Source organism: Neoarius graeffei, chromosome 11, assembly GCF_027579695.1.
Source record: "Neoarius graeffei isolate fNeoGra1 chromosome 11, fNeoGra1.pri, whole genome shotgun sequence".
NCBI classification, from domain to species: domain Eukaryota; kingdom Metazoa; phylum Chordata; class Actinopteri; order Siluriformes; family Ariidae; genus Neoarius; species Neoarius graeffei.
The window spans coordinates 80,003,962-80,029,939 of record NC_083579.1 but is presented as its reverse complement, the minus strand read 5'-3'; the positions used below and the strand labels follow the sequence as shown (position 1 = coordinate 80,029,939).

The following is a 25,978-nucleotide window of genomic DNA, read 5'->3' as shown; positions in this document are numbered from 1 at the left end:
ACAACAGTAAGGAAAGAGTTCATGTAAGTTCAAAAGATAAATACTATTAGTGAAATAGAATTTACAGAAGGGCACAGTTTTATGCCAAATACAATAGAGCTTGGGTTTGGGGTGTGCTGGTTATTTATTTATTTATTTAAAGTTGTCCAGTTCTGAAGAAGTTGATGCGCTCACTTTGTATAAAGGTTGGTAGATATTCAGGACAGGCTGAGAAATTCATGTCTGAGTCTTGAACATGCTGTCTGCAATCAAGGAAACAATTTAAAGTTCTTTTCTGCTGCGCATGGTGGTTGTTATGCACTTTATAAAAACACGCACAGTAAAGACTCCTAACCTCAGGGTTCTTGTTACTGTGTGAGGTGATGGGAGGGAATTTATCTATTTTTGGTCAGATGTCGTTGTGTGTAAATGACGTTGTGACTATGATGGCAACCGCTGTTCATAAATCCCACCCCTTACAGTCTGCTCCGCCCCCATCATCCACAACATCACTCTCAAAATCCGTACTGCCGTGGTCACTGTCTGTCCCGTCACTCTTGCAGTGTGTACAGCGACACACACACACACACACACACACACACACACACACACACACACAGAGTAAAAGAAAATGATTCCTCAGATCAGACCACCTTTCTTCCATTGCTCCTTGGTCCAGTTCTGATTCTCACGTGCTCACTGTCGGTGCTTTTGGTGGTGCTCAAGGGACAGCATGGGCGCTCTGACCGGTCTGCGGCTACGTAGCTCCATAAACAGCAAGCGGTGATGCACCGTGTGTTCTGACGCCTTTCTCTCGTTAACTTTTTCAGCAGTTTGCGCTACAGTTGCTCTTCTGTGGGATTGGACCAGACAGGCTAGTCTTTGTGCACACATGACCCTGTCACCGGTTGTCCTTCCTTGGACCACTTTTAGTAGTTACTAACCACTGCTCACCTCGAACAGCCCACAAGACCTGCCATTTTGGAGATGCTCAGACCCAGTCATCTCACCATCACAATTTAGTTCCTGTCAAAGTTTCTCCTTCCTCTTGCCTATTTTTCTTGCTTTCAAAACATCAATTTCAAGAACTAACTGTTCACTTGTGGTGTAATGTACCCCACCCCTTGACAGGTGCTACTGTAACAAGGTGATATTTATCTTATGGCTGATCGGTTTAACACTATTCGGTGTTCTTGAGAGTTTGAGGCCTTTGCACACACACTGTGTATTTTCTGTATGAAATTGTGTCCGTAACGGTTACACACCGACTCGGAAACTTTTGTCATTCAAGTTTTTGGAACAGGGCGGCACGGTGGTGTAGTGGTTAGCGCTGTCGCCTCACAGCAAGAAGGTTCTGGGTTCGAGCCCCGTGGCCAGCGAGGGCCTTTCTGTGCGGAGTTTGCATGTTCTCCCCGTGTCCGCGTGGGTTTCCTCCGGGTGCTCCGGTTTCCCCCACAGTCCAAAGACATGCAGGTTAGGTTAACTGGTGACTCTAAATTGAGCGTAGGTGTGAATGTGAGTGTGAATGGTTGTCTGTGTCTATGTGTCAGCCCTGTGATGACCTGGCGACTTGTCCAGGGTGTACCCCGCCTTTCGCCTGTAGTCAGCTGGGATAGGCTCCAGCTCGCCTGCGACCCTGTAGAACAGGATAAAGCGGCTACAGATAATGAGATGAAGTTTTCGGAACAGGTTCAATTTTCTGTTTTTTTTTTTTTTTTGCAACCGTTTACGATGATCTTGTGCATTGTAGTGTTTTGAGGCTGTGCCCTGAATATCTGCAGATCCAGACGAAAAGCTGATCACCCTGCATGCACTTCTTTTTAAATGGCATCATTTGGATTGCCTGTTAAACTCATTGTGTGTGAGAGAGAGAGAGAGAGCGTGCCTTCCTTCCTTCCTTCCTTCCTTCCTTCCTTCCTTCCTTCCTTCCAGCCAGCCATTCACTGTCTCTGTAATGTGTGGTTCTTGTCCCGCCAGCAGCGTATCAAACTGGACCACTGACCACCTGAAAGAGACCTGCAAACAATCGGGATAATTCTCCAGCTCGTTTATCAGCAGGTGAAACTCTTCCTACTCTTGACGACATCTCAGGATTGGATGGACCAAATTCTTTTTTCTACTTTCAAGAATGAGTGGATGACAAAACCATCCTCACTCCATTTCGTCTCGTATTGTGAATTTTTCCAGTGAATAGAATAATAAAACGCGTTGGACTCTGTGCAAGTTTCTGTGTGTGATTTTTATCGGATGGCTGATTTAAAAGAACACATGACGAATATGGACTTGGTGTGCAAAGGCCTTTAATACTGCGGCATTGTTTCATAACAATCAGTAGAGATGATTTTAATTACCTCGGTGTGTGTTCACGTGTGAAGGCTCTGTCCTTCAGGCAGTACCAGCTTTCTGCAGAGCGTATTACATTTCAATCCATTCACTTCCTGTTCATGTGTCTGCCAGCACTACTGACACTCTCTCTCTCTTTCTCTCTCTCTCTCTCTCTCTCTCTCTCTCTCTCTCTTATTTATATTTATATATATATATATATATATGTGTGTATGTATGTATGTGTATATGTGTGCACACGGAGGGAGGGAAAGAGAGGAGGCGGGATGTTGAAAGGGCAGGATGGAGGGACAAGAAGCTTTGGTTGATTAGAGGATTAACCAAATCCTTCCTTCTGTTCTCTCTCTCTCCTCTGACTTCGCTGTAATGCAGTGTGCATATGTTTGTGTTTATGTAGGTAGTTGCTGTGTCAGCATGAGTATGACATCACTTCCTGCTCTGGTCTGCACAACCTGACTTACTGATATGATGACATCATCCAGTCCCACACTGCAGTGTGTGTGTGTGTGTGTGTGTGTGTGTGTGTGTGTGTGTGTACTATGATGGTTTTGTCCTTGCTTTATCAGAGGCAGGGCAAACCGGATCTTGCTCATCGTTAACATGATGGATGAACTGCTACGCTGACGCGATCACATGCACACGCTCTCACTTGCATCCTTGTGCAATTTCTCAGACTTTTTATCTGGTACACGTTCTCTATACTCACTCGCATCCTTTGCTGTCCCTCACATACTCTCTCACACATCTTACTGAAGCTGCTTTTACACAGGCAGCAGGAATAAGTTGTGCTCGCTCTGTCTATCGGTGGCAAACCGGAGGTTAGACATGTGAACAAGTGCACATGTGCAAATCAGTGATCAGAAACTTGTTTTTTAACTTGATTTATTATCCTCTCAGTGTTTCAGCAGTAAATCCAGCTTTCACTTCCGGGAAACTGATTCACTCTGAGTGATGTGTCGTTCAGGGAATGAATCGACTCTTTGAGTCGGCACTTTTAGATTAATTTTAAATTGAAAAATTAAACAATGATCTGCGTCTCGACGCAACTGGATGAGGGTAAGAACTTCTTCTTTAGTCCAGGTATCATTCTGGTTTGGGAATTGCTTGACTCCATCGTTTAAAGGTGGAGAAGTTTGACAAGGAAACGCACTCGAGAAGAACTGACCATTGAATTTGCCGCGATGCGATCTTATCCTGATGATAAATGACCCGGGTGAACGCTACCGCGCCACATGTACATTTCTGCTACTTGCCACCGATTGTGTTTAGATGGTAAGGAGGAACAAGTTGTGCCCGGAACAAGATATTCCAGAACACGTTGCCCCACCTCGAAAAGGTGAGCAAGTTGTGCCCACCGGTGTCGACTTGTTCAGGAATGAATTGTGTTTAGACAGGCAGTTGCACCAGGGCAACTTGTTCCGGGGGCAAATTGTTCTGGCGCAAGTGCCCGTGTAAAAGCAGCTTTAGATGCAGACTCTTACTTTCTCACATGCTCTCTCTTGCATAGCGCACACACACACACTTCCTCTTGCCTGCTCCCACTCAAATACACTCACACACCTGAAAACTAAATCCTGCATCTCCAGCCTTTTTTCAACAACAAGGTCACATTGGCAGCGTCGGATCTGAATCAGTTCCGTGTTCCGCAGATTTTCCGCAGGCAGGTTCAGTTCCCTCCCACGCAGATATTTGTAATTTTAATGAGAAGTAATGACTGCAGGAGTCCGGCAGGACAACAGGGAATAAGTATCATGATTTGAGAAGTTTAAATAGGAGTTATTAGAAGTTTTCAGATCAAAATCATGTTGTGTTTCCTCTGTCGCATATACCTGTGCTCTGTAAAACCTGGACTTCTCTGTTGCTGTTTGTTGTGACACCCCCCCCCCCCCCCCCCCCCCAATTATTTAATGCTAACATTAGCCATGTAAACAACAGATCTTAATATTTTACACAGATTTTTTAAAATGGTGGCTGTCGGTGCTGCATTGGCTCGTGTTCGACAAATCAATGTTCACTTATGTCACTCATGGTTCCCCTTGTGCTGGGAGGAGACCTACAGTGAAGTTCTGTCAAAGTCAAAGTCCCTCCTGTACCAGGATCTGGTCTTCTCAGTACTAACCAGGCCCTTAAGGCACAATGGGTGGTGCCGACCTCTGCTTCTATAGAGCGCGTGCACGTGACGTCACGAGGTCACGTGATATTTGTTTATCTGCCATCTTGGACGGCATGGCCGCGCATAGAACTTAGACGAACCCGTTCTAATTATCAAGTGTGTGGGAGTAGATCTTTCGAGAATGGTTATATCTTGTTCAGCATTTGGTTGTACCAATAGACAGGGCCAAAAGGAGGGCGTGTCATTTTATAGATTCCCCGCAGACGCGGAGAGACGCGCAAAATGGGTGTCCGCTGTGCGAAGAGAAAACTGGTACTCCAGTTCTACCAGCCGAATTTGTAGTGAACACTTCACATCAGGTAGGTGTAATCTTCTAATTCAGTACTCGGAGTACATCTGTTCAGTTGATTTTCGGATTGATAGCGGTGATTTGTGATTTTTTTTTTTTTTTCAGACAAAAACATACATATTCACAACCCTGTCATTATCTGGAACTGAGTTTAGATTTCGAACATTCTTACGATAAAACGTCCTGCATAGTCTCTTTATGATGAACGTCTTAATGAGGTTATCAAGTAGACATTCTTCTTCGGAACCTTCAGAGGTATAGTTGGGATATCCATCCCGCAACAAAATATTTATAAGCTTCCAGGCTCTTGTAAGCTTTGAGGGCTTTGCCAGTGTAACACGATTCACGATTAACGAGAAAATTGTAAATGTCGTGGTAGGCCAGATCGGCCAAATCGCCGGCACCGCAGCTCTGAATTTCCCTGAACAAGGAGTTGTACGGATCTGCAATCCCCAACCTGGAACACTTTTCCACGTAACGCTGCCTCACGTCACCTTCAAGATGCTGAACAAACTTAGACAAGTTATCGCGCGATGTAGATGGGGTATTTTCCGAATTTTCTTGGGGATTACTGCCTGGATCCATTACGCTCGCGCAAGGTAAACAATCCTGAAGCCGTCCAATATGGCGGAGTAAACATGGACGGGTCACGTGACTGCACATCCTCTATAGCCCTCGGCCTCTCCCCTATTATACAGCTGGGGTTACAGTGGGGGGGGCGGGTCCTCCGGTAACCGCCAGAGTTTGACTCCCCACTCGCATCTGTATTGCAGCGCCCCTTGCCAGATGGAAGTAGGTGCCATTTTTATGGTAGTATTTGGTATGACCCAGTCGAGAGGCGGACACACTAACCACTAGGCCAGCTCGTGGTAGTGAAGTACTGTAGGAGCTAAAAAAAAAAAACCCTCTCAAAATGGCATTCTAAGATCTACTATTGTTCTCCGTTTCTCCAACAGGTCTAAGAACCATAAAATATTTCCTCTGGTCTGAAAGCATGTGATGCGAGCGTTAACAATCAACTTTTAACAGCTAAAAGCACTCCGAGTATCCACACACGCACACAGCACACGGAGTCGTCTCGGTATTCTCGCTTATTTAAAGCTTCGACTCTGTTTCTATCTTTTTTACGTTCCTGTTTTTATTTTGCTACACGATTTAATAACATGGTTTAATAGCCGGCGCTACTCCGATCTTTCTTTTTTCTTTCTAGCCCAGCACTTCAGAGGACCATGGAAGAGTTTGATCAGTTCCCTCAAGTTTACATAAAAACCCAATAATTTAGCTAATATAGAGGACGTGAAGTCCTCAATAGCTTAATTACAGCCTTCAGCGCTACTGCAGGAGAAGCTTAGTTCAGGGAATTTCATTCACTTCTGTGTGTGAAGGCTTTTCCTCTTACAACACAGGCAGCATCTCGGGCCGTTGTGTCTAAAATGGCATTCTGACAGCTGGCATAAACTTCTCACACACTGGGCATCAATTAGTGGCTGAATGGAAGAAGTGTTTGACAGCTGAAGCAGTTTGTCAGCCTCCATCACCTGCTTTCGCTCTTCTGCTTACTCACTCCTGCTCTTTTTTTTTTTCTTTTAAAGTATTTTTTTTTTAACTGAGTTTTCACAAGGGTAACGAACCCACCAGTCTCACCAGCCTGTCTCGACACTCGTTGTTACGGCCTGCAGCACGAGTCTCTCAGGCGTACTACCTTTCATTGAATTAAACCCACACGAGATGTTGAGTGAGAATCAGGTTTTCTGCGGTACCTTCAAATAAGATGCTAAAATGCTGCTCGAGTTTCCAGTCGTGAAGCCGAGCACGCTGCATCACGGGTTTATAGAGAACGACAACATGGCTGCAGAAGTCAACAAGCAAACGCAATGAGCTTCGAAACTGGGGCTCAATCTCCGACAGCTTGCTCAACTCTGCCAAGAAGAAATGAAAATATCAGGATCCAGATGTTCAAAGCGGAGACGCATCCCAGCTGTTACTGACGCTAAGCCTGGACACCCACGGGGTCGGCTTTTGGTTTGGTTTAGAAGAAAAAATATTATTACTGAGTTAGTGTCGAACATTTTGGATTCCAAACATTAGTTTTCCAGCACAAAATTAAATATTACAGAAAAATGTTTGGATGTCAGTCAAGAAAGCAGGATATTACATAAGAGAGACTTTTTTTTTTTTTTTCTCCTCCCACTTTTCAGACAAAACCATAATGAAGGCTGTTTGGGTTTTGCTGCAAAAACAAGACGGAAGTGTGACCAAGTGTCGAAGAGCTGAGGAAAATGGCACACTTTTTAAAAATAAAATAAAAAAAACACGATGAATTCTGGAAAAGGTCAAAAGGGGTGAATACTTTTGCAAGGTACTGTACTTTCGGTACGTTTCTGGATAACTAACTGATGCTCCTCTGCTGGCCAATCAGAAATGAGTATTTTCAAGCTTGATGTACGTCATCTAATTATTAGCACATGATGGCGTCCTTGAAGGTCCTGTAGAAAGCGATTCTAATTTTATTCCCTCCCTCTTTCTTCTCCTTCTCTGTTCTCTCCATCCCTCTCCTCTCTCTCTCATGCGCACACCCCTCTCTCTGACAGCCATTAGACTCCAGGAGAAATGAGAAGTCACCCAGGCTTAAAGTACATTAAACTTTTATGAGTTTATTGATCTCCTCGATGTTCTTTCTCTCGCTCGCGTGAGACACCACCACCGTTCTTCCCCAGGATTACAGTACAGGCCGTCAGCGGGACCGAAGGTGTTCGCTCGGGTCGAGATCTGGTGACTGCGACTGCCACCGCTTTTGATTTACATCATTTTCATCCTCTTCAAAACGTTCAGGGTTTGGTGGGGGTGGAGTCGTTGTGGAAGAGACCACGCCCTTCAGGAAAGAAGCCTTACTTTATCGCAGGCTATTTGGCCTTCCGATCAGTCAGAAGAATGAAGTGATGCTTCAGACTAAGGGGAAGTGGACAGTCCAGTCCATCAGCTCCTCCATACAGCTCACCTGATCGTGCGCACTCTGATTAGTCAGATTATTATTTATTCCAGGGCCATTTATTTCTACTGCTTTGTTCAAGGTGCCTTTTGGACCCTGACGCACACTTTATCTCACGCACACACACACACACACACACACACACACACACGGTTTATCAAAGGCAGGGCAAACTTGACCTTGCTCAGAGGTAAGAGTTATTTACGTGATGGAGAAACTGCTGCTGTGACTCATAAATACTTTGCACGTTCACACACTTTCTTGCACTCTCACTCGTGCGCGTGCACACACACACGCTCTCTATTGCACACGCTGCCTTCCACACTTGCACATTCATGCACACTTAGACTCGTGCTCGCGCACACCCTCATCTACTCTCACACTGATTTGCAAGAGCTTTGCAGCAACTCGTGTTTTTCGTAGTAATTTAGAATTATTTAGAGAATCATTTAGATGCCAGAACCGTGCAGATGTGTTTCCTCTGGAGAAACCTGAGCCAGGTTTAGCTCACGGAATCTGCTCACTTCACTGCACCCCAGGAATGATTGGTGCGGCGCTTAGTGTACTGAACCTCCCTGATTTGGTCAAAACACTTTTACATGGTGTTTTAAAGGATCTGTGCTTATCTGACAGGTAAACACTAAACCCTAATTTTGATCGTTTCTGCAGGGTTTTGTTTTTTTTTTGATTATTTGGTTTGTTTTAAATGATGAGATGAAAATGTGTGGAGAGCTGCGTGTCAGGAAATAAAAGGTCAAAGTACTTTGTGTGCACAGCTGGATAACAAAGCTGTGTTAATGTTAACGCTGTCGCACACACGATGAGCATCAAAACACACACACACGGTAAAATGGGCTTTGGATGGTGTAGAGTGGACTTTACAGAAAACCCCTTGAATACGGCTCTGATATGAACTTGATAAAAGTAGCTGTCTGTCATTTATGGTCATGGTTTTAATCCTTCATACAACTCCTAAAAAGAACTATTAAATAATATATTTATTAACTGGAGTTACACAAGGGCGGCACGGTGGTGTAGGGGTTAACGCTGTCGCCTCACAGCAAGAAGGTCCTGGGTTTGAGCCCCGTGGCCGGCGAGGGCCTTTCTGTGCGGAGTTTGCATGTTCTCCCCGTGTCCGCGTGGGTTTCCTCCGGGTGCTCCGGTTTCCCCCACAGTCCAAAGACATGCAGGTTAGGTTAACTGGTGACTCTAAATTGAGCGTAGGTGTGAATGTGAGTGTGAATGGTTGTCTGTGTCTATGTGTCAGCCCTGTGATGACCTGGCGACTTGTCCAGGGTGAACCCCGCCTTTCACCCATAGTCAGCTGGGATAGGATCCAGCTCGCCCGCGACCCTGTAGAACAGGATAAAGCAGCTACAGATAATGAGATGAGATGGAGTTACACATTAACTGTTTCTCATCATATCAGATTGTCTGATGTTCCATCATAGCCTAACCTGCGTCAGTAACCCGGCCATATCGTTCCTCCGTATTCATTTCAACAGCATTCTGGCTTGTGCTTAAGTAAGAGAAGCGAGAACAAGAAGTAACTCGTTTCCCAGACGTCTCACGGAGTAACATTAAACGCAAATGTATAAAAAGCATGAAATGGTGTTTGTTATTAAATTAATCATTCTACTCACTGGCCATTTCCTGTGCGATAAGAGTTCAGCCTGTGGAACTGAATTATTTTCTTCCTACAGCACAGCTCAAACTGTTTTCTTAACCTGATGCATCATGCCCTGTCATTGTGGGGGGTTTCTTTATTTAGTGGAGGGATTTTTATGGAGTTTATGAAAAACAGATGCAGCCATGAGGACCAAATTAGAAGCAGAGCAATGGATTGTGAATATAGACTTCATAGGAAATGAGAGATGAGTGTGTCCCCCCCCCCCCCCCCCCCCCCCCCCCGTTTTAGTTTTGAGCTTCATCTTAAAGTAATGAGAGAAATAAGTTGTAAGGTTGTAAGCAGTGTGAACGCATCATACATTTTTTTATTCAGTTTAAACTTTTAGAATGACTGAGTGTTACCGACGGGTGGAATAGAGCTGCTAGTTGCATCTGTAGTTGTGATATTGATTGTCGAGTGATGCGTCTGGTCTGTTTTGTGAGAGAGATGGTAAATTATGGAGCTCTGTCCTGGATTTGATGGTTTTATTGTTTAATTGAGCTGCTTCTGGCTTGAATCAGGCGCCTTTTTGCAGACACTGGCCATCCAGTTTACGGTCACCAAGCGTCCTCCAAACCCGAGGGTGGGTGGGGTGGGTGTGTGTGAGAGAGAGAGAGAGAGAGAGAGAGACCAGAATTAGAACCACAAGTGTCTCTGGGTCTGTAGTGACTCCATGGGCCGGCCCCCTCTATAATCAATAGTTATTCCATGAAATCGAATCGTACATGAGCTGATCGCCAACAAGGCATGTAGCGAACGAGATTGAGTGGAATAACTGTTTTATTCTATCCACATTCACTGGATTTTGAGAAACGGAGCATCTTTTTTATTTTTTGCAAGTTTGATAAATAAAAACTTTATACAAAACATCCGACAAAATCATTTCCACTTAGAATGTAAACAAACCGGTGAAATGACAGGAGCAATTTGTGAAAAATGCAATAATTCTTGAACAATTTAAAAAAAGACATGTTCTTACCATCAAATACTTTTATTCCATATTTTGTTGCTTTTATTTATTTATTTTTTGAGTAGGAGTTTTTATTTCATCCTCGGTTGGTTCAGCAACATGCTCTGCTATTTTCTTCTTCTTCTGTAGGGTTTTGCGGTGTTTAGCAAACCAACTTAAAGGTGCATTACTGCCATCAACTGGGCTGGAGTGTGGAGCAGGAGATACTGGGGGGAGGGGGGACTATTCGTGTTTCTGTTTCTTTTAAATACTTGATAACAAAGTGATGTATCTGACTTGATGCACTCTGCCATTTTGTTTTTCTCTACACATGGTATATGAGCTGATATCCTAGTAGTAGAGTAGCCGATCAGAGCGTGCGATTGCTCGTATCCAGTGCATGTGGATAGAATAACGTACGGTAGTACACACACACACATTTGCGGTACACTAAAGTAAAAAAAAAAAAAAAGTGTACACCTCATGATATCTAAACCAGTGGTTTTCCACAAACCCCCTCAGTATGGATTTGTTTCATGAACATTTAATAATTTTCTGTTGCTTTTTCTTCTATTGCTGAACCTCCCACTAACGGAACACATGAACTCCGAGTTGACTTTGGTGCTTGGACCCCTAAGTATAATAACTATGTGTACAGGTCACTGCATGTGTCTAATTAATATCTAATTAGAGTGAAGATTCTAGGCCAGGGGTTCTCAAACTGTTTGACAACCAACTTTCCTTCACTGTAAAATAAACTCTACAGATCCCCAGAGCACAGATTTAAACATTTGACTAGAACTCGGAAATTCCGACCTCTGACTAGGAAGAACCTAGTCTGGGAAATCCCATGCTGCTTTGCACAATCGTTCCAATCTGAAAAGACAGCATGGAAACCATGGTCTAAAGGCTCGCCTGAGTTAGGGAGCCAATCAGAGAGTGGGGAGGGGTGGAAAGACGGTGACGCGTACTACTCGATAAACGGAAGCTTGTAGTTTATTTGGGACTGTTTACGGATCACATTTAACATGGCGGCGAGCGATACGAACCAAACTTTCGATCAAGCTTTAGACACTGTTCTGAATAGTTTAGAGCGAAAGTTTGTTTTAAAAAAAGAACAGCGTTTGGCGCTACAGTCTATTTTTGTTTTGCCTTCTCTTTCCTTCTCTTCTTCGTCGCTCTAACTACGTCATCGGGTACAACTGCCATGATTGGCCATGGGCTACGTATACGCCAAATGATAGACATTCGCAACGTCCAATAAATGGCCGTTGACAATCGTAAACCACACCTCCCCTACGAGAAATTCAATAGGTGGATTCCAGACCATATTTCACTTGTGATATGGTCTGGTGTTAACCAGACTAGGAAGAACCCGAGAAAAGGCCTGTTTAACTCGGAATTCTTGCTCGTAAACTCAAGATGGTCTCCTTACCTGTGAGTTCAGCTAGCCTGTTGATGAATACAGAGGTGTTCATGGTATTTCCTCACTTTGTAGCTCAGTTCCCACTTCCAAGGTAAGTATACAGCATTACTTACACTATTCAACTGTTGGGCTCATTATTTGGACATGTAAAGTCAAGTCAGTTCATTTGTACAGTGCTTTTCACAACATTTGTCCCAAAACAGCTTTACAGAAAATTAAAGACTTTAAACATGAGCTAATTTTATCCCAAATCTATCCCCAATGAGCAAGCCTGTGGCAAGGAAAAAAACCTCATCTTCAGATGACACAAGGAAGAAACCTTGAGAGGAACCAGACTCAAAAGGGAACCCATCCTCATAACAGATTTATAAATAACTTGCTTCTATAACTGTGTCCTATAGAGTCACAAAGTATAACTGTGAAACCAGGAAATTCATTATAGTTTTAACAGGAAGTCTGTTTTGAAGAAGTTATAAACTGTTCATTGATGGAGACTTGAGTGTAAAACTGTTCATGGCAACTGCAGTCCTAAAGTTATCATGGTAATTGTAGTCGTCTGCTATTAAAGCATTACTCAGTGCGTTTACATGCACATAGAGAGAATCGAATTTCTGCCGTTGCTCGACTGAAATCAGAGTTCAAAATGCCATGTATACACCTTAATTCGGCTGAAATTGAACCGAACTTGATTTCTCGGAATCGAGCTACACGACCTAGATTATGCGATTTCTGCCGAGCTACTTAGTGCATGTAAACCCTATCGAGCTAGTAGTCAAGCTACTTACTGCCCCTTCCGGAAGTGACGAGTGACGAGACCACAAGCGGGAAACACAACAGCCTCGGTCGGCATGACAACGAATCATGACAACGGCATGAATCTTTTCTTTTTGTGGCATTGTTTGCACTGTTAAAATTTAGCTCACTTACTGTATCACCAAATACATCTGTACAGCTGTTGCATAGCTGTGAATTGTGTACATAAACAAGTCATTGTATTTGTGTGTGTGTGTGTGTGTGTGTATATGTGTGTGCATGTCCAACATCTGAAGAATGTCAATAAAAACAAAACAATTGAACTTTGTGTGTTTATTAAGACATAAGTTAAATTGTAAGCAAAAAATGGACTTTAGAAAAATATACAATTGTGCAAAATCAGTTGTCTTACAAAACAGTGGTCTGCGCAGGACAGTTTGTAGCCATACAGTCTGTTAGAGCAAGCCTAACAGCTTGAGCACGGAACTGCCAGTGTTGCCAGATTTTAAGTGCATTTTGGCAGATTTGAACATGTTTTGGGCTGGAAAACGTCAGCAGTATCTGGCAACACTATAGCTCTTCTTCATGACGACAACCGGAAGTGTACCAACACGATGGGGCGTGTAGCGCCACCTGTGGCTCGGGTGCACAATGCACCTCACACAATAGCTTGATTTCACAGTTGCATGTAGGATTGGATTTCTCTGGCACCCCTGCTGGGACCCTTTGCTCGATTACCGACAGTAGCTCGATTTGGATGTGCATGTAAACGCACTGACTGTAAGGCTACGTTCACACTGCAGGCTGAAGTGACTCAAATCCGATCTTTTCGCCCATATGTGACCTGTATCCGATCTTTTATTGACAATATGAACGACACAGATCCGATTTTTTCAAATCCGACCCAGGCCGTTTGGATATGTGGTCCTAATTCCGATTCCTATCTGCTCTTTTCATATGCGACTTCAGTCTGAACCGCCAGGTCGCATTCATCCGACTTACACGTCATCAACAAGCCACAAACGTCACTATTCTGCGCTGAAGTAGGCGGCGGGTCTCTCAAAAAAAGTTAGAACAACATGGCGCATAATCACGGGCGCAGATAGAGGGTGGGACTCGTCCCACCCAGATTTAAATTCACCTCGTTCGGTCCCCCCCACTTATAGGGAGGAAAAAACGTCTATGCTGTCTTTCTTTGTATAAGGCAAACCTCACGGAAAAATCAAAAGACTAATTACCATTCGGTTTATTGAGGTGCACAGCAGTGTATACATAGTTGCAACAACTCACATAAAACAAAACAAAGACTGATATTCGGTTGGTTGAGCTGCACAGACTGCACAGGTTGCGAGCTCAAGCTTGGTTGCTATGGTTACTAACAACAAGTTTGACAGGCATATCGGGGTTGGGGTTGGTTTGCTGGCAGCTTTGTCCCCCCCAGTTCAAAAAAACGTATCTGCGCCCCTGCGCATGACATCAATGCGAGGGACGCTTCGGGCTGTGAAGGTTCTGAATCTTCTCAATGGAAGGACGCAGAGGTTAGGGAGCTGATTTCCATTTGGGGGGATGCAGCTATTCAAGCTAGATTGGATGGGTCATACCGCAACCAGGCGGTTTTACTTCCGTAAACACTGGCCATGCTCACTGCGTGTGACGTCGTCGTATCCTGCAATGCGCATGCGGAACACTTTTAGGTCGCTTTTCGTTCATACTGAGGATCACATACAAGTCGCATATATTTGTTAATGTGAACGACCTCACAAAAAAATCAGAATTGAGCATTAAGCCTTGCAGTGTGAACGTAGCGTGAGTGTCCAGAGTGTCTTTCAAGGGAGACTTTCGACTGTCCATATGGGGCTGTCCTCCACAGGAGCGATGTGATGGCTGCTTCTGGCTGGAGCCTCATCAGGATGGATCAGGCAGGTCTGAGGAGCAGAAGAGGTTCAGCATCTTACCAGTGTCTCAGGATTGACATGTAACTCGACAGAGACAGAGGGAAGAGGCGGGGTGGGTTGGGTTGGGTTTTTTGGTATGCCCAATGTCACCTAATGGACAAGAACAGTGTACATTTTGCATTGAGTGCAAGCAGGGACTCTGGCAACACTAACTATGACTATTACTATAAAGTAATGTTTTGATTGTTTATTGGAGCCATGGAGCTTTTCATTCCTGAACATTCCATTCACAGCACATTAGGTCCAAGTTGATATTTATAAACCTGTTGGATTTCAGGTTATTGAAGATGGGATTCAATTCCAGGGATTTGTCAAAATGGCTGGTTGTGATTTCAAATACTACAAATGCAAGAACTTGGACCCCCTATCTGTAATCCACAGACCACAAGAATCACTGTTAGCATTAAGCACAAGTATAAGCTGATGGTAAACTGCCGAGCAACAATGTTTTTACTCACAAGTGCTGTGAGTCTTGTGCAACCTGATGCACAACGTTGAGCTGAAGTTCTTTTCATGGAACATTTTTGATTTTTGTCTCGTTTTTCTGAGACAGAAAAGTTGCAGTTGAGATTCTTGCAAGCCTCCTGCCTGGTTAATGCAGTCATTTTGACCCTCTGTGGCGATAACAGGAGGACAGTCCGGTCTGATCTGATCTCCATGTTATGGCATGATGAGCAGTTGGAGGTGATGAGCTTTAATCTTGATTGGCGAATGTTACCGAGACATTGAACTGATCAGGTCAGTGTGGTCAGATGGAGGTTTATAGTTGTAAGATTAGTCTGTATTTTCACCTTTTCCTTTTTTTCCCCTCCTTTTGAGTTCTGCTGTCAGTAATTTAAAAATCTTTCACACGCACTCATTTCCAGCCTCTTGAACTGCTTGCGAAGGCGATCTACATCATTACGCAAGAAACAAAACAATCACCTTCACTAATCACGTTCATTCATTCATTCATTCATTCAATCATCAACCTTTATTTTGTGTGTCTGTGTCTGTCGTTGGACGCTATCACATAGCAGTGTGTCGTCATGGTTACTGAGCTCATTCGCATCACTATGGTTACGCTACAGCCTTTTTTTTCCCTGCTCTTCGTTCTTTGTCTTCAATAGATCTCATTCATTCTCTCGCTCATGCTATCTCTCTCAATCTTCATTTCCTTTCTCTCTAATTCTCTTTCTCACCTTTTCATTTGTTCACTCCTCGTCTCTGTTTTCCAAGTCCTCGTTCACGTTTCATTCTTATAAACACGTGTTCATTCATGATCCTGTGGGATTAGATCACTCCACTAGTGAAACACGGACAATCAGGACCTGCGTGAGGCTCAGACAGTCGTTCAGTCAGATTTATTCCAAGCACCTCACTAAATTAAGTGTTGTTGGTTTTTTTTGCCTTTTGAGGCGTCTGGAAACCTTTCAGTCTTTTACTTCTTGTTTAGTGTCCATCATAGGGAGCTCACAGTTTGACTTTTGACCCTGACATGCTCATGACATAAATTGTGATGAGTGGAATGCAGTGAGGTCAATGTTCTGCATGTTGAAGGTTGAATGTCAATAAGCTTCTGACTTAACTGTTGTACACCAAGGCATTAAAAACAATTAACACGTTTGCTCTGTGTGTGTGTGTGTGTGTGTGTGTGTGTGTGTGTGTGCGCACATGCATACACATTTGTCTCCGTGTGTATGAAGAATACATTTGAAGCAGTGGGATCTCTCGCACGTAACGTAACATTTTAGTATTAAACCAGTGATGGACAAGTGTTATTACATCATAAAATAATGTTTTAGTATGCAAATGAAGGCCAGTTGTCTCTGCCTGGTTCATTTTTTGATTATAAAGCTTAAACTTAAGGCCTTTTTCTTGACTCAAATGTAATCCAGTATAATCTTAAATGGATCCAATGGGGCTTTTCCACTACCAACGCGGCTGAGTCAGGCTGAGCCGTGCCGTGCTGAGTCGAGCTGAGTGGGGCTGTTGGAGTTGCATTTCGACTACAACCGCGCTGAACCGTGCTGGCTGGAAGTGGGTGGACACATTGGGTGGAGTTAGCGAAAGTGGGTGGACGTCACGTGATGTCATTAGGCGGCGCAAACAGTGACATCAGTGACCTTTTAAGCGGTAGTCTCACGACCCGGATAGTAAACAATGAACTGGCTGGCCTTTCCTCGCTTGGGTTGGTCTTCCATCTTCTAGTTTTCTGATCTTCTTCTTCTTCTTTGTCGTAATTCTTCTTCTTCCTGGTTTACGGTGTTTACAGATCCCAGCGTGCTTGCGGGGCGTGTGGGCATGTGAGGACACTCCTCCTCACCAATCAGTGCACAGGGGAGTGTCTCCTCACGCCCCTAGCCCCACTCGGCTCGGTTTGGCTCACTTCAGCCCCACTCCAAAACCGTGCGAGTTTTGGGTGCTGAGTAAGGCTGAAGTGAGCTGAGTCGTGCTGCTCTGAGGTAGTCGAAACGCGAGCCGTGTTGGGCTGAAGTGAGCTGAGAAAGGGTAGTGGAAAAGGCCCACAAGAGAAATCTGGCAACCAGAGGTGTGAACTACACACAAGTGATTTTGTGTAATCTGAATGGGATACTCAGAAAACCAATTTGAGCAGCTGCATAACCCATTTCTGAATATGTAACCTTCCCTGAGGTAAATATTGTGGACTTAAGTCGTCCAGTCTAAATACAGCCCGCACTCTGTAAGCGAAAAGAACAACTAAATATAAAGCAGATTATGAAGATTGACACTGATGTTTAATCAGCTGTTAATGATTCTGTTCTCATTAAAAAAAAAAACCCTCCCACTACACTCTGGAGCCTGTTTGTGATGACACAGTTGATCAAATTTACCTTAAGGTAAACTTTAGGAGAGGGAGGTGGACTTTAGGGGAGTGCTGGACTGTAGTCAAGAGGTGGACTGTTGGGGAACAGAGGACTTTAGGCATGAAGTGAATTGTAGAGGTGCATCAGATTTTCAGCGAGATGGGGAGTGGAGGACTTGGGGCGTACTCACACTAGGAATGATTGCTTTGTACTGCTCCCAAGAGCAACGCCCTCCCGCCCGCACTCAGACTGCAATTTAGATTCCTGTCCCGAATGTGCTTACATCATGATGCAGCTTTACTTGCCAACTACAACTCAAGTTCATCAGTAAGGTGAGACTCAGACCCACTATTAACCCAAATATTCTCCAGTGAATTGAAAAGTGCACGCTATAGCGTTTGAGTTCCATGCAGTTACCGAACAGCACCTGACCACAAAATGCAGCCATCACACTAGTCAACTGAACTGGACTTTGGGGGTCAAATGTACTTGGGTGCAGGATGGATAATCTAATGTGGTGAACTGTAGGGGAATGGAGGACTGTAGGTGAGAGGGGGATTGTAGAGGAACAGAGGACTTTAGGCAAGAGGCGAGCTGGATGGGAGCAGAGGACTTTAGGCGAGAGGGGGTTTGTAGGGGAACTGGGAAGAGAGGTGGACTGTAGGGGAATGGAGGACTGAAGGGGAGCGGGGGACTGGGAAGAGAGGTGGACTGTAGGGGAGTGGAGGGCTGCAGGCGAGAGGCGGGTTGCAGGGGAGCAGAGGGCTGCAGGCGAGAGGCGGGCTGCAAGCGAGAGGCGGGTTGCAGGGGGGCTGCAGGCGAGAGGCGGGCTGCAAGCGAGAGGCGGGTTGCAGGGGGGCTGCAGGCGAGAGGCGGGCTGCAAGCGAGAGGCGGGTTGCAGGGGGGCTGCAGGCGAGAGGCGGGCTGCAAGCGAGAGGCGGGTTGCAGGGGGGCTGCAGGCGAGAGGCGGGCTGCAAGCGAGAGGCGGGTTGCAGGGGGGCTGCAGGCGAGAGGCGGGCTGCAAGCGAGAGGCGGGTTGCAGGGGGGCTGCAGGCGAGAGGCGGGCTGCAAGCGAGAGGCGGGTTGCAGGGGGTCTGCAGGCGAGAGGCGGGCTGCAAGCGAGAGGCGGGTTGCAGGGGGTCTGCAGGCGAGAGGCGGGCTGCAAGCGAGAGGCGGGTTGCAGGGGGTCTGCAGGCGAGAGGCGGGCTGCAAGCGAGAGGCGGGTTGCAGGGGGGCTGCAGGCGAGAGGCGGGCTGCAGGGGAGCAGAGGGCTGCAGGCGAGAGGCGGGCTGCAAGCGAGAGGCGGGTTGCAGGCGGGCTGCAGGCGAGAGGCGGGCTGCAGGCGAGAGGCGGGTTGCAGGGGGGCTGCAGGCGAGAGGCGGGCTGCAAGCGAGAGGCGGGTTGCAGGGGGTCTGCAGGCGAGAGGCGGGCTGCAGGCGAGAGGCGGGTTGCAGGGGGTCTGCAGGCGAGAGGCGGGCGGGCTGCAAGCGAGAGGCGGGTTGCAGGGGGTCTGCAGGCGAGAGGCGGGCGGGCTGCAAGCGAGAGGCGGGTTGCAGGGGGGGCTGCAGGCGAGCGGGGGGCTGCAGGTGAGCGGGGGGCTGCAGGCGAGAGGCGGGTTGCAGGGGAGCGGGGGACTGGAGGCGGGGGACTGGAGGCGGGGGAGCGGGGGACTGCAGGCGGGCTGCGGGGGAGCGGAGGACTGCAGACTTTTGGGAAGTGGTGTACTTTTAGCTTTGTTTAACTGAGATTAGATTAGAATAGAACTCTATTGATCCCTTTGGGTGGGTTCCCTCAGGGAAATTAAAATTCCAGCAGCATCATTACAGGATAAATAGAAAATGGAGAAAAAACTTCTAGATAAATTAAGTATTTACATACAAATATAAAAAAGAATAAGATGTGGGGAAAAAAAGTCCAGCAGGAGAGGTATTGCACGTTTATATTGCACATGGGTGCCCCCCCCCCCCCCCCCCCGCACACCACGGTGTAAAACAGGACACTGGTGACCACGGACTGATAGAGCATCCACAGGAGTTTCCTGCAGATGTTAAAGGACCACAGCCTCCTCAGGAAGTATAGCCTGCTCTGTCCCTTCCTGTACAAGTGGTTGGTGTTGCAAGTCCAGTCCAGCTTGCTGTCCAGCCACAGCCTGAGGTACTTGTAGGAATCCACAGCCTCCACCTCGACTCCCTCGATCAGAACTGGTCGTGACCTTGGTCTGGACCTCCCAAAGTCAATGACCAGCTCCTTGGTCTTCGAGGTGTTGAGCTGCAGATGGTTCCTGTTGCACCAAACGGCAAAGTCCCTCACCAGGCTCCTATACTCCTCTTCTCTGTCATCACTGATACACCCAACGATGGCTGTGTCATTGGCGAACTTCTGGATGTGATAGCTCCGAGTTGTAGCAGAAATCCGCGGTGTACAGGGTGAAGAGAAGAGGGGCCAGCACCGTGCCCTGGGGTGCTCCAGTGCTGCTAATCACAGTGTCAGAAGTGATGTCCTTCAGCCTGACGTACTGCGGCCTGTCCGTGAGGTAGCTGGAGATCCAGGTGACCAGGCAGGGGTCCACTCACATCCTGTTCAGTTTGTCCTGAAGCATAAGGGGCTGGATGGTGTTGAAGACACTCAGATTAGATTATAACTTTTATTGATCCCTTTGGGAGGGTTCCCTCAGGGAAATTAAGATTCGAGCAACTTCTAGATAAATTAAGTATTTACATATACAAATATAAAAAATAATAAGATATGGGGAAGAGGGGAGGGGGGAAAGGGGGGCAGCAGGAGAGAAGTCCAAGAAGAGGATCCTCACTGTGCCATTTCCCTTATCCAGATGCGAGTTGGCTCAGTGTCACAGGTCGAGGATGGCATCTTCCACATCAACACCTGCCCGGTACGCAAACTGCAGACAGTCCTGGGCATGTTGCACCTCAAATCTGAGGAGACTGAGGAAGAGCCACTCAAACGTCTTCATCAGATGTGAAGTACCACCGGTTGGAAGTTGTTGAGCTTGCTGGGCCGGTTCTTCTTAGGAACTGGAACGATGCATGATGTCTTCCAGAGGGTGGGCACTCTCCCCAGCTGCAGGCTGAGATTGAAGATGCGTTGGAGTGGTTTGCCCAGTTCAGCAGCGCAGGTCTTCAGTAGTCGGGGACACACCTTGTCCAGGCCTGCTACTTTCTTGGGGTGAAGCTTCCTCAGTTGACCTCTGACCTGGTCTGCAGTGATGCATGGAGGAGTCTGTGTTGAGGAGGGGGAGGAGGGGGCTGCTGCGATGACTGTGGGGAAGGTATGTTGAGGGAAGAAGGAGAGATGGCTGCAGTGAGGGGGAGGGTGGGGGGGGATGTGGGCTGGCTGAACCGGTTGAAGAAGTCGGTCAAGTCAAGTTTATCTGTATAGCGCTTTTAACAATAAACATCGTCACAAAGCAGCTTTACAGAATTTGAACAACTTAAAACATGAGCTAATTTTATCCCTAATCTATCCATTCAGCTCGTTTGCCCTCTCCACTGTCCCCTCAACGACTCTGGTCTTTTTGTTGTGGCCTGTGATGGTTTTCACACCTTCCCAGACTTCCCTCATGCTGTTCTCCTTCAGCTTCTGCGCCACCTTTCTCCTGTGGCTGTCCTTAGCTTCCCTCATGCAGCGTTTCACCTCCTGCTGTGCTGCTTTCATCGCCTCCCTGTCTCTGCTCCTGAAGGAGGCCTTCTTCCTGCTGAGGACCACTTTGACTTCCTGTGTTACCCATGGCTTGTTATTAGGGTAACACTGTACAGACTTAGCAGGGGAGACCATGTCTGCACAGAAGTTGAGGTAATCCGTCAGACAGTGTGTCAGCCCCTCTATGTCCTCACAGTGTGGGCTAAGCAGCACATCCCAGTCCGTGGTGTCATAACAATCTCTGAGGGCATCTTCCATTTCAGGGGACCACCTCCTGATGGAGCTAGTTGTTGCAGGCTGCCTTTGGACCAGGGGGGTGTACTTCGGCTGTAGACGAACCAGGTTGTGGTCAGACTTCCCTAGTGGGGGGAGGGGTGTGACTCTGTGTGCATCCCTCACATTAGCATACAGCAAGTCAATACATAGTTTTCACTGACGTCACGGCATTCCGGGGAACGCCCTCCAGCCGCCATCTTGTGGGTCAAACAAAACGGACCATCGCCATTACCGGCTACGTTATCTCAGATGAGTTTATGAAGTTATATAGTCAGTTTTCTAAAATAAAGATCAATGTCGGCAAAATCAAGCAAACACAAGTATATAGATACATTAGACGACATCTCACGACAACGGTATGCAGCCAAACTGGCCTTGATTGGGGGAATTGACCCCTACGAAGTGGACAAAGATGCATTTTCAGGTGACTATGCAGGGCTGCCAAAGCCTGAAACTGCCAAAGCCTGCTCCAAAGCCTGAAACTGACTTCATCAAACTTTAAAGGCTGTCTGATATATACAACTTTATATATTCTAGCATTAAATAGACTGTTGAATGTTATGCAACCGTAATAAGTTAAACACAAATCAAATCATACAGAATAGACCTAAAATGTTTTTCAAAAATGACCCTTGCGTGAGTGAAGTGACGAGTGTCAAATAGAAACGTGACAAACGAGCGATATTAAGTGTACATTACAATGTAAACGTACACTCAGCGGTTCCAGTTAGGCATTCTCCAGAGATTGTTGACACGATGTTTTGGTTTCCAAAAACAAACTTAAACACAATTGATTGTTTATTTAAACAACTTACCACTTATAAAATGACCGGAGCAGACTTTGCTGTGTTTGGAAGGCTGATAATCCTTGCGGTTGATTCTCACAAGCCATAGATTTCTCCTTTGTATGCTGAGTTTCTTTGTTTGCTCGCCTTCGTGCTCCCATACAGTGGGAATTCCATAAAAGCTCCGCTTGACGTCATCATCTGACCTATTACGACAGCCGTGAATACAACAGGTGTGCACCATTGCTAGCTTTAAATAGCCTGCTTGGGTTCTTTTGAAGAATTTGTACTCACGCGTTACAATGTGTGCTCAGTGACCCGTACGGTAAGCTTGACCCACAAGATGGCCGCCACTAGGGAATCCCCGAGTCTGTGATATCATGTGCAAACTATGTATTGTCCTGTTGTTCCTTGTTGGACAATCCACAACCTGGTAAAAAGCAGCCAAAGTAGCGTGACTAAAGTCCCCAGAAATGATGATAAATGCCTCAGGGTGCTGTGACAGAGTGAATCCTCTCACATGCAGCGGCTGTGTCTGCCCTCGGAGGGATGTAAATCCAGATGGTGATCACGTGACTGAACTCCCTCGGCAGATAATATGGCCGCAGGCTAACGGCTAGCAGCTCCAAGTCCGGGCAACACCAGCAGTTGTTTACATAGATTGAGTCCCCCACCTTTGCCTTTCCCGCATGCTTTAGTGTCTCTGTCGGCTCTCGTAGCAGTGAATCCCTGCAGGTCCACGTTAGCATCCGGTACAAGGTGTGTTAGCCATGTCTCCGTAAAGATAAATAAGCTGCTCTCCCGGTAAATCCGCTGGTTGTTCAGTGCGGATAGCTCTTTGACCTTGTTCGGCAGCGAGTTCATATTCCCCATGATGATGGAGGGAATGGATGGTTTGCAATGCCGCCGGTTGTCCGCTAGCCTAGCCTTTAGCTTAGCCCTGGCTTTGCAGCCCCTGGGTCTCCTCCTCAGCTCCGCCGGGATGAGGTGTCGTATCCCGGCTCGTCCCATTGTTTTCAGGGCCAGCAGCTCCTCTCTCGAATAAGCGAGAAAACTGGCTCCTGGTTGCGTGTTAAAGTTAAAAATATCCATGTGATATGAAGAAAATTGATGATCTCCAGCTGTGGGTTCAGTGGGGTTTGTCTAAAGAGGTCATTGGGGTTGCAGCTGGAATTTTTTTTTTCTGTTTGTGAGAAATTATGATTGGTGGAGGAAATGTTTACAGAAGGATATAGAGCAGGAGAGCAACACTACATGTGCATGCGCGTGCACCCTAAAAATGAGAGTGCCCTGTGTCTTGCGTGGGAAAGCTTTGAAGAATCGTCTCTGCCTGCAGGGACTTGTGTTAGATGAGTGCTGTGTGTCTGTCTGTTTGATAAAAGACCTGCTGTTCGACAACGTTCTGAGTAAAATCGCTTCATGTTCTCTTGACACTCGTATATCGCCGGTCACGTGAGGATTTTAGCTTTGCATTTAACACCATCACAGAGCTCCTAAAGAGAGCCCCTCGCTATCTGTACGTGAATCTACCACTTCCACACAGACGAGAGACAACAAGTGAGGCAAGAACACATCAGATCCACTGAGACTTCGTATCAGAATTCTGGTATCAGAGTCTAATTTAAATCCACATTAAAAGACTTTTTGTTCTCCTTTCCCTCCAGTTTCGTTCCTCTGAAGCTTATCTCCCTTCGGTTCACTTAACTGTCGGTACTAATCTTTCTCCATACCTGCTATTTCACCCTGTAATCCCTCCTCTGGGTTTTACTGTTGGAGATTAATGAGGAAAAGTGGAGGCTCTTTCATCCGCCAGGCCTTTGGCTTTAGTGAATGTGCTCCTGACCCCTAGTGGTCAATAGGAGAAATACATTTTACTTAGCAGTTGAAACCAGTGTGCGCTATGTTCTGGTAATGGAGTGCTTTGTGGGAGTGAGTGAGTGAGTGTGAGAGAGGCCTTCATTAAGAGTGATTCCTCTTATTATCCCACTCCATTAATATTTTTATGCATATTCATGTCCAGTGGATGCTAATGGGTATGAAAATAGGTGCGTGCGCGCACACGTTTCTGACAGCAAGGTTTCTGGCTATGAACCCCAAACCCTCCACCCTTTCCATATTTTTACAGCCACTTCGTGTGTGTGTGTGTGTGTGTGTGTGTGTGTGTGTGTGTGTTTAGGCACTGATGTAAATGGATGCAGCAAGTTATGGGATGGAGCAAGTTTTTGGTTTTAGGTCCTGAAGTTAAGGTTAAAAATATCAGGTTTTGGGTTAAGGGTACGGAGTTGGTGGGAAAAGTTTGAGCAGGTGAGTTGATCCTGATATCAGTGTTAAGTTTATTTATCTACACTAATACACTGGCAGTTAACATACAGTAGATAGGTGTGTGTGTGTGTGTGTGTGTGTGGTCATTGGGTGACGCGGCTCATGAGTTGAAGTTTCCTTAGAAAGTTCTAATATTTGTTTGGACATCAGTCACCCATCCTCTCTCTTCTCTCTGACACACACACACACACACACACACACACACACACACACACACACACACACACACACACACACATTTGCATTTCCCCTTTTTTTTTTTTAAACCCTCTGACTGTGGGTGTATATGTGAATGTGTGTGTGAGCTGCGAGTCTGTCATTGGTCTCTGTGTCAGCAGTGGGCTCGGACATGTGGAGACACATCTTTCGTACCAAACAGCGTGAGCCTCAGGCAAGTTTACTCTGCTCTATCCATCCACTTAGCAGAGAGAGGGAGAGAAGAGTGGAGTGAAACAGAATAGAGATCATTACAGCATGTAGTAACAGACATGTAGCTACTGTACATGTCTGTGCTACACGAGGATTCGGAGTTATTGGGTGTGTGTGTGTGTGTGTAGGAAGTCATAACTGTAGTGTATCATATGTAGGACAGGAAGCACCTGTAGCTGTTTTTTCTTTGACCAAGGAAGATCTCACCTGTTTAATATTCACCACACCTCATCTCGCTCATAAAACCACCATAAAGCCTCCGCACACGTCACCTCCGCACGAACACCCCACTGAGCACCTCACACAGCTCGAAGTGATGTTTCTGAGATGGGCTGCAGTGGTTAGCGTATTTGTGTTATAGGTGGGGTTGAGTTTGATGAGAAAATTGTCGTACCCTCTTCCTCTGACTGCGGAGCTGAAATGTTAATTTGCATTTATAACCGTTGTGTTTTGCTGGTTCTTGCGTCTTGAGGTTCGTCCTGTGCTCGGTTTAAAATACAGTAAATGACTTGTTTATAGTTACAGGTGTCTTTGTTTTGCATGTTAGATAAAACTTTTGCATTATTCACTGGGATTAGTAGAATTTTTATTAGTAACTGGGTTTTTGGTTTTGTGACTGATTTTAGGGATTACTCATGTTAGATAATTGTGGATATCAGGGAGTGGCTGGTTTGGGATTAGTATGTGTTGTTTGGGATTTGTAGTTTTTTTTGTTTGTTTAGTGACTTGACATTAGGGATTGGTGGTTTGTACACCAGTAACACTTGATGGTGGGGATGTATAGTGTTTGTATTAGTAACTGTTGAGTTGGGGATTAGTAGTTGTAGTGCATGTTTATATTAGGGATTGGTATTTTACGCACCAGTGACCCTTAATGTTATTGATGTGTATTGTTTGAATTTATAGTTGTTGGGGATTAGTAGTTCTTCTTTTGGTGACTGTTGACATTAGGGATTGGTAGTTTGTGCACAAGTAACACTTGATATTGGGGATTTGTAGTGTTTGGATGAGTAGTTGTTGGTGTTGGGAATTAGTAGTTTTTGTTTTAGTGACTGTTGACATTAGGGATTGGTAGTTTGCACACCAGTGATACTTGATGTTGGGGATGTGTAGTGTTTGAATTAGCAGCTGTTGGTGTTCGGGATTAGTAGTTTCAGTTTAGTGACTTGACATTAGG

The 25,978-nt window shown here is 45.9% G+C and overlaps 1 protein-coding gene across 3 annotated transcripts in view; it reads left to right on the top strand.

Annotated features, from left to right (window-relative positions):
- Positions 1-25,978, top strand: part of rps6ka1 (ribosomal protein S6 kinase a, polypeptide 1) — a 195,540-nt gene that overhangs the window by 81,204 nt on the left and 88,358 nt on the right. Inside the window, exon 1 of one of the 3 annotated variants that reach the window (XM_060934766.1) lies at positions 24,679-24,763. The exons of the other annotated variants lie outside the window; for them this stretch is intronic. Within the exon in view, the coding sequence (XP_060790749.1) occupies positions 24,722-24,763 (42 nt within the window). The 5' untranslated portion in view covers positions 24,679-24,721. Of the gene's footprint in view, positions 1-24,678; positions 24,764-25,978 lie in introns of those variants that run through there. 3 annotated transcript variants of the gene reach the window in all.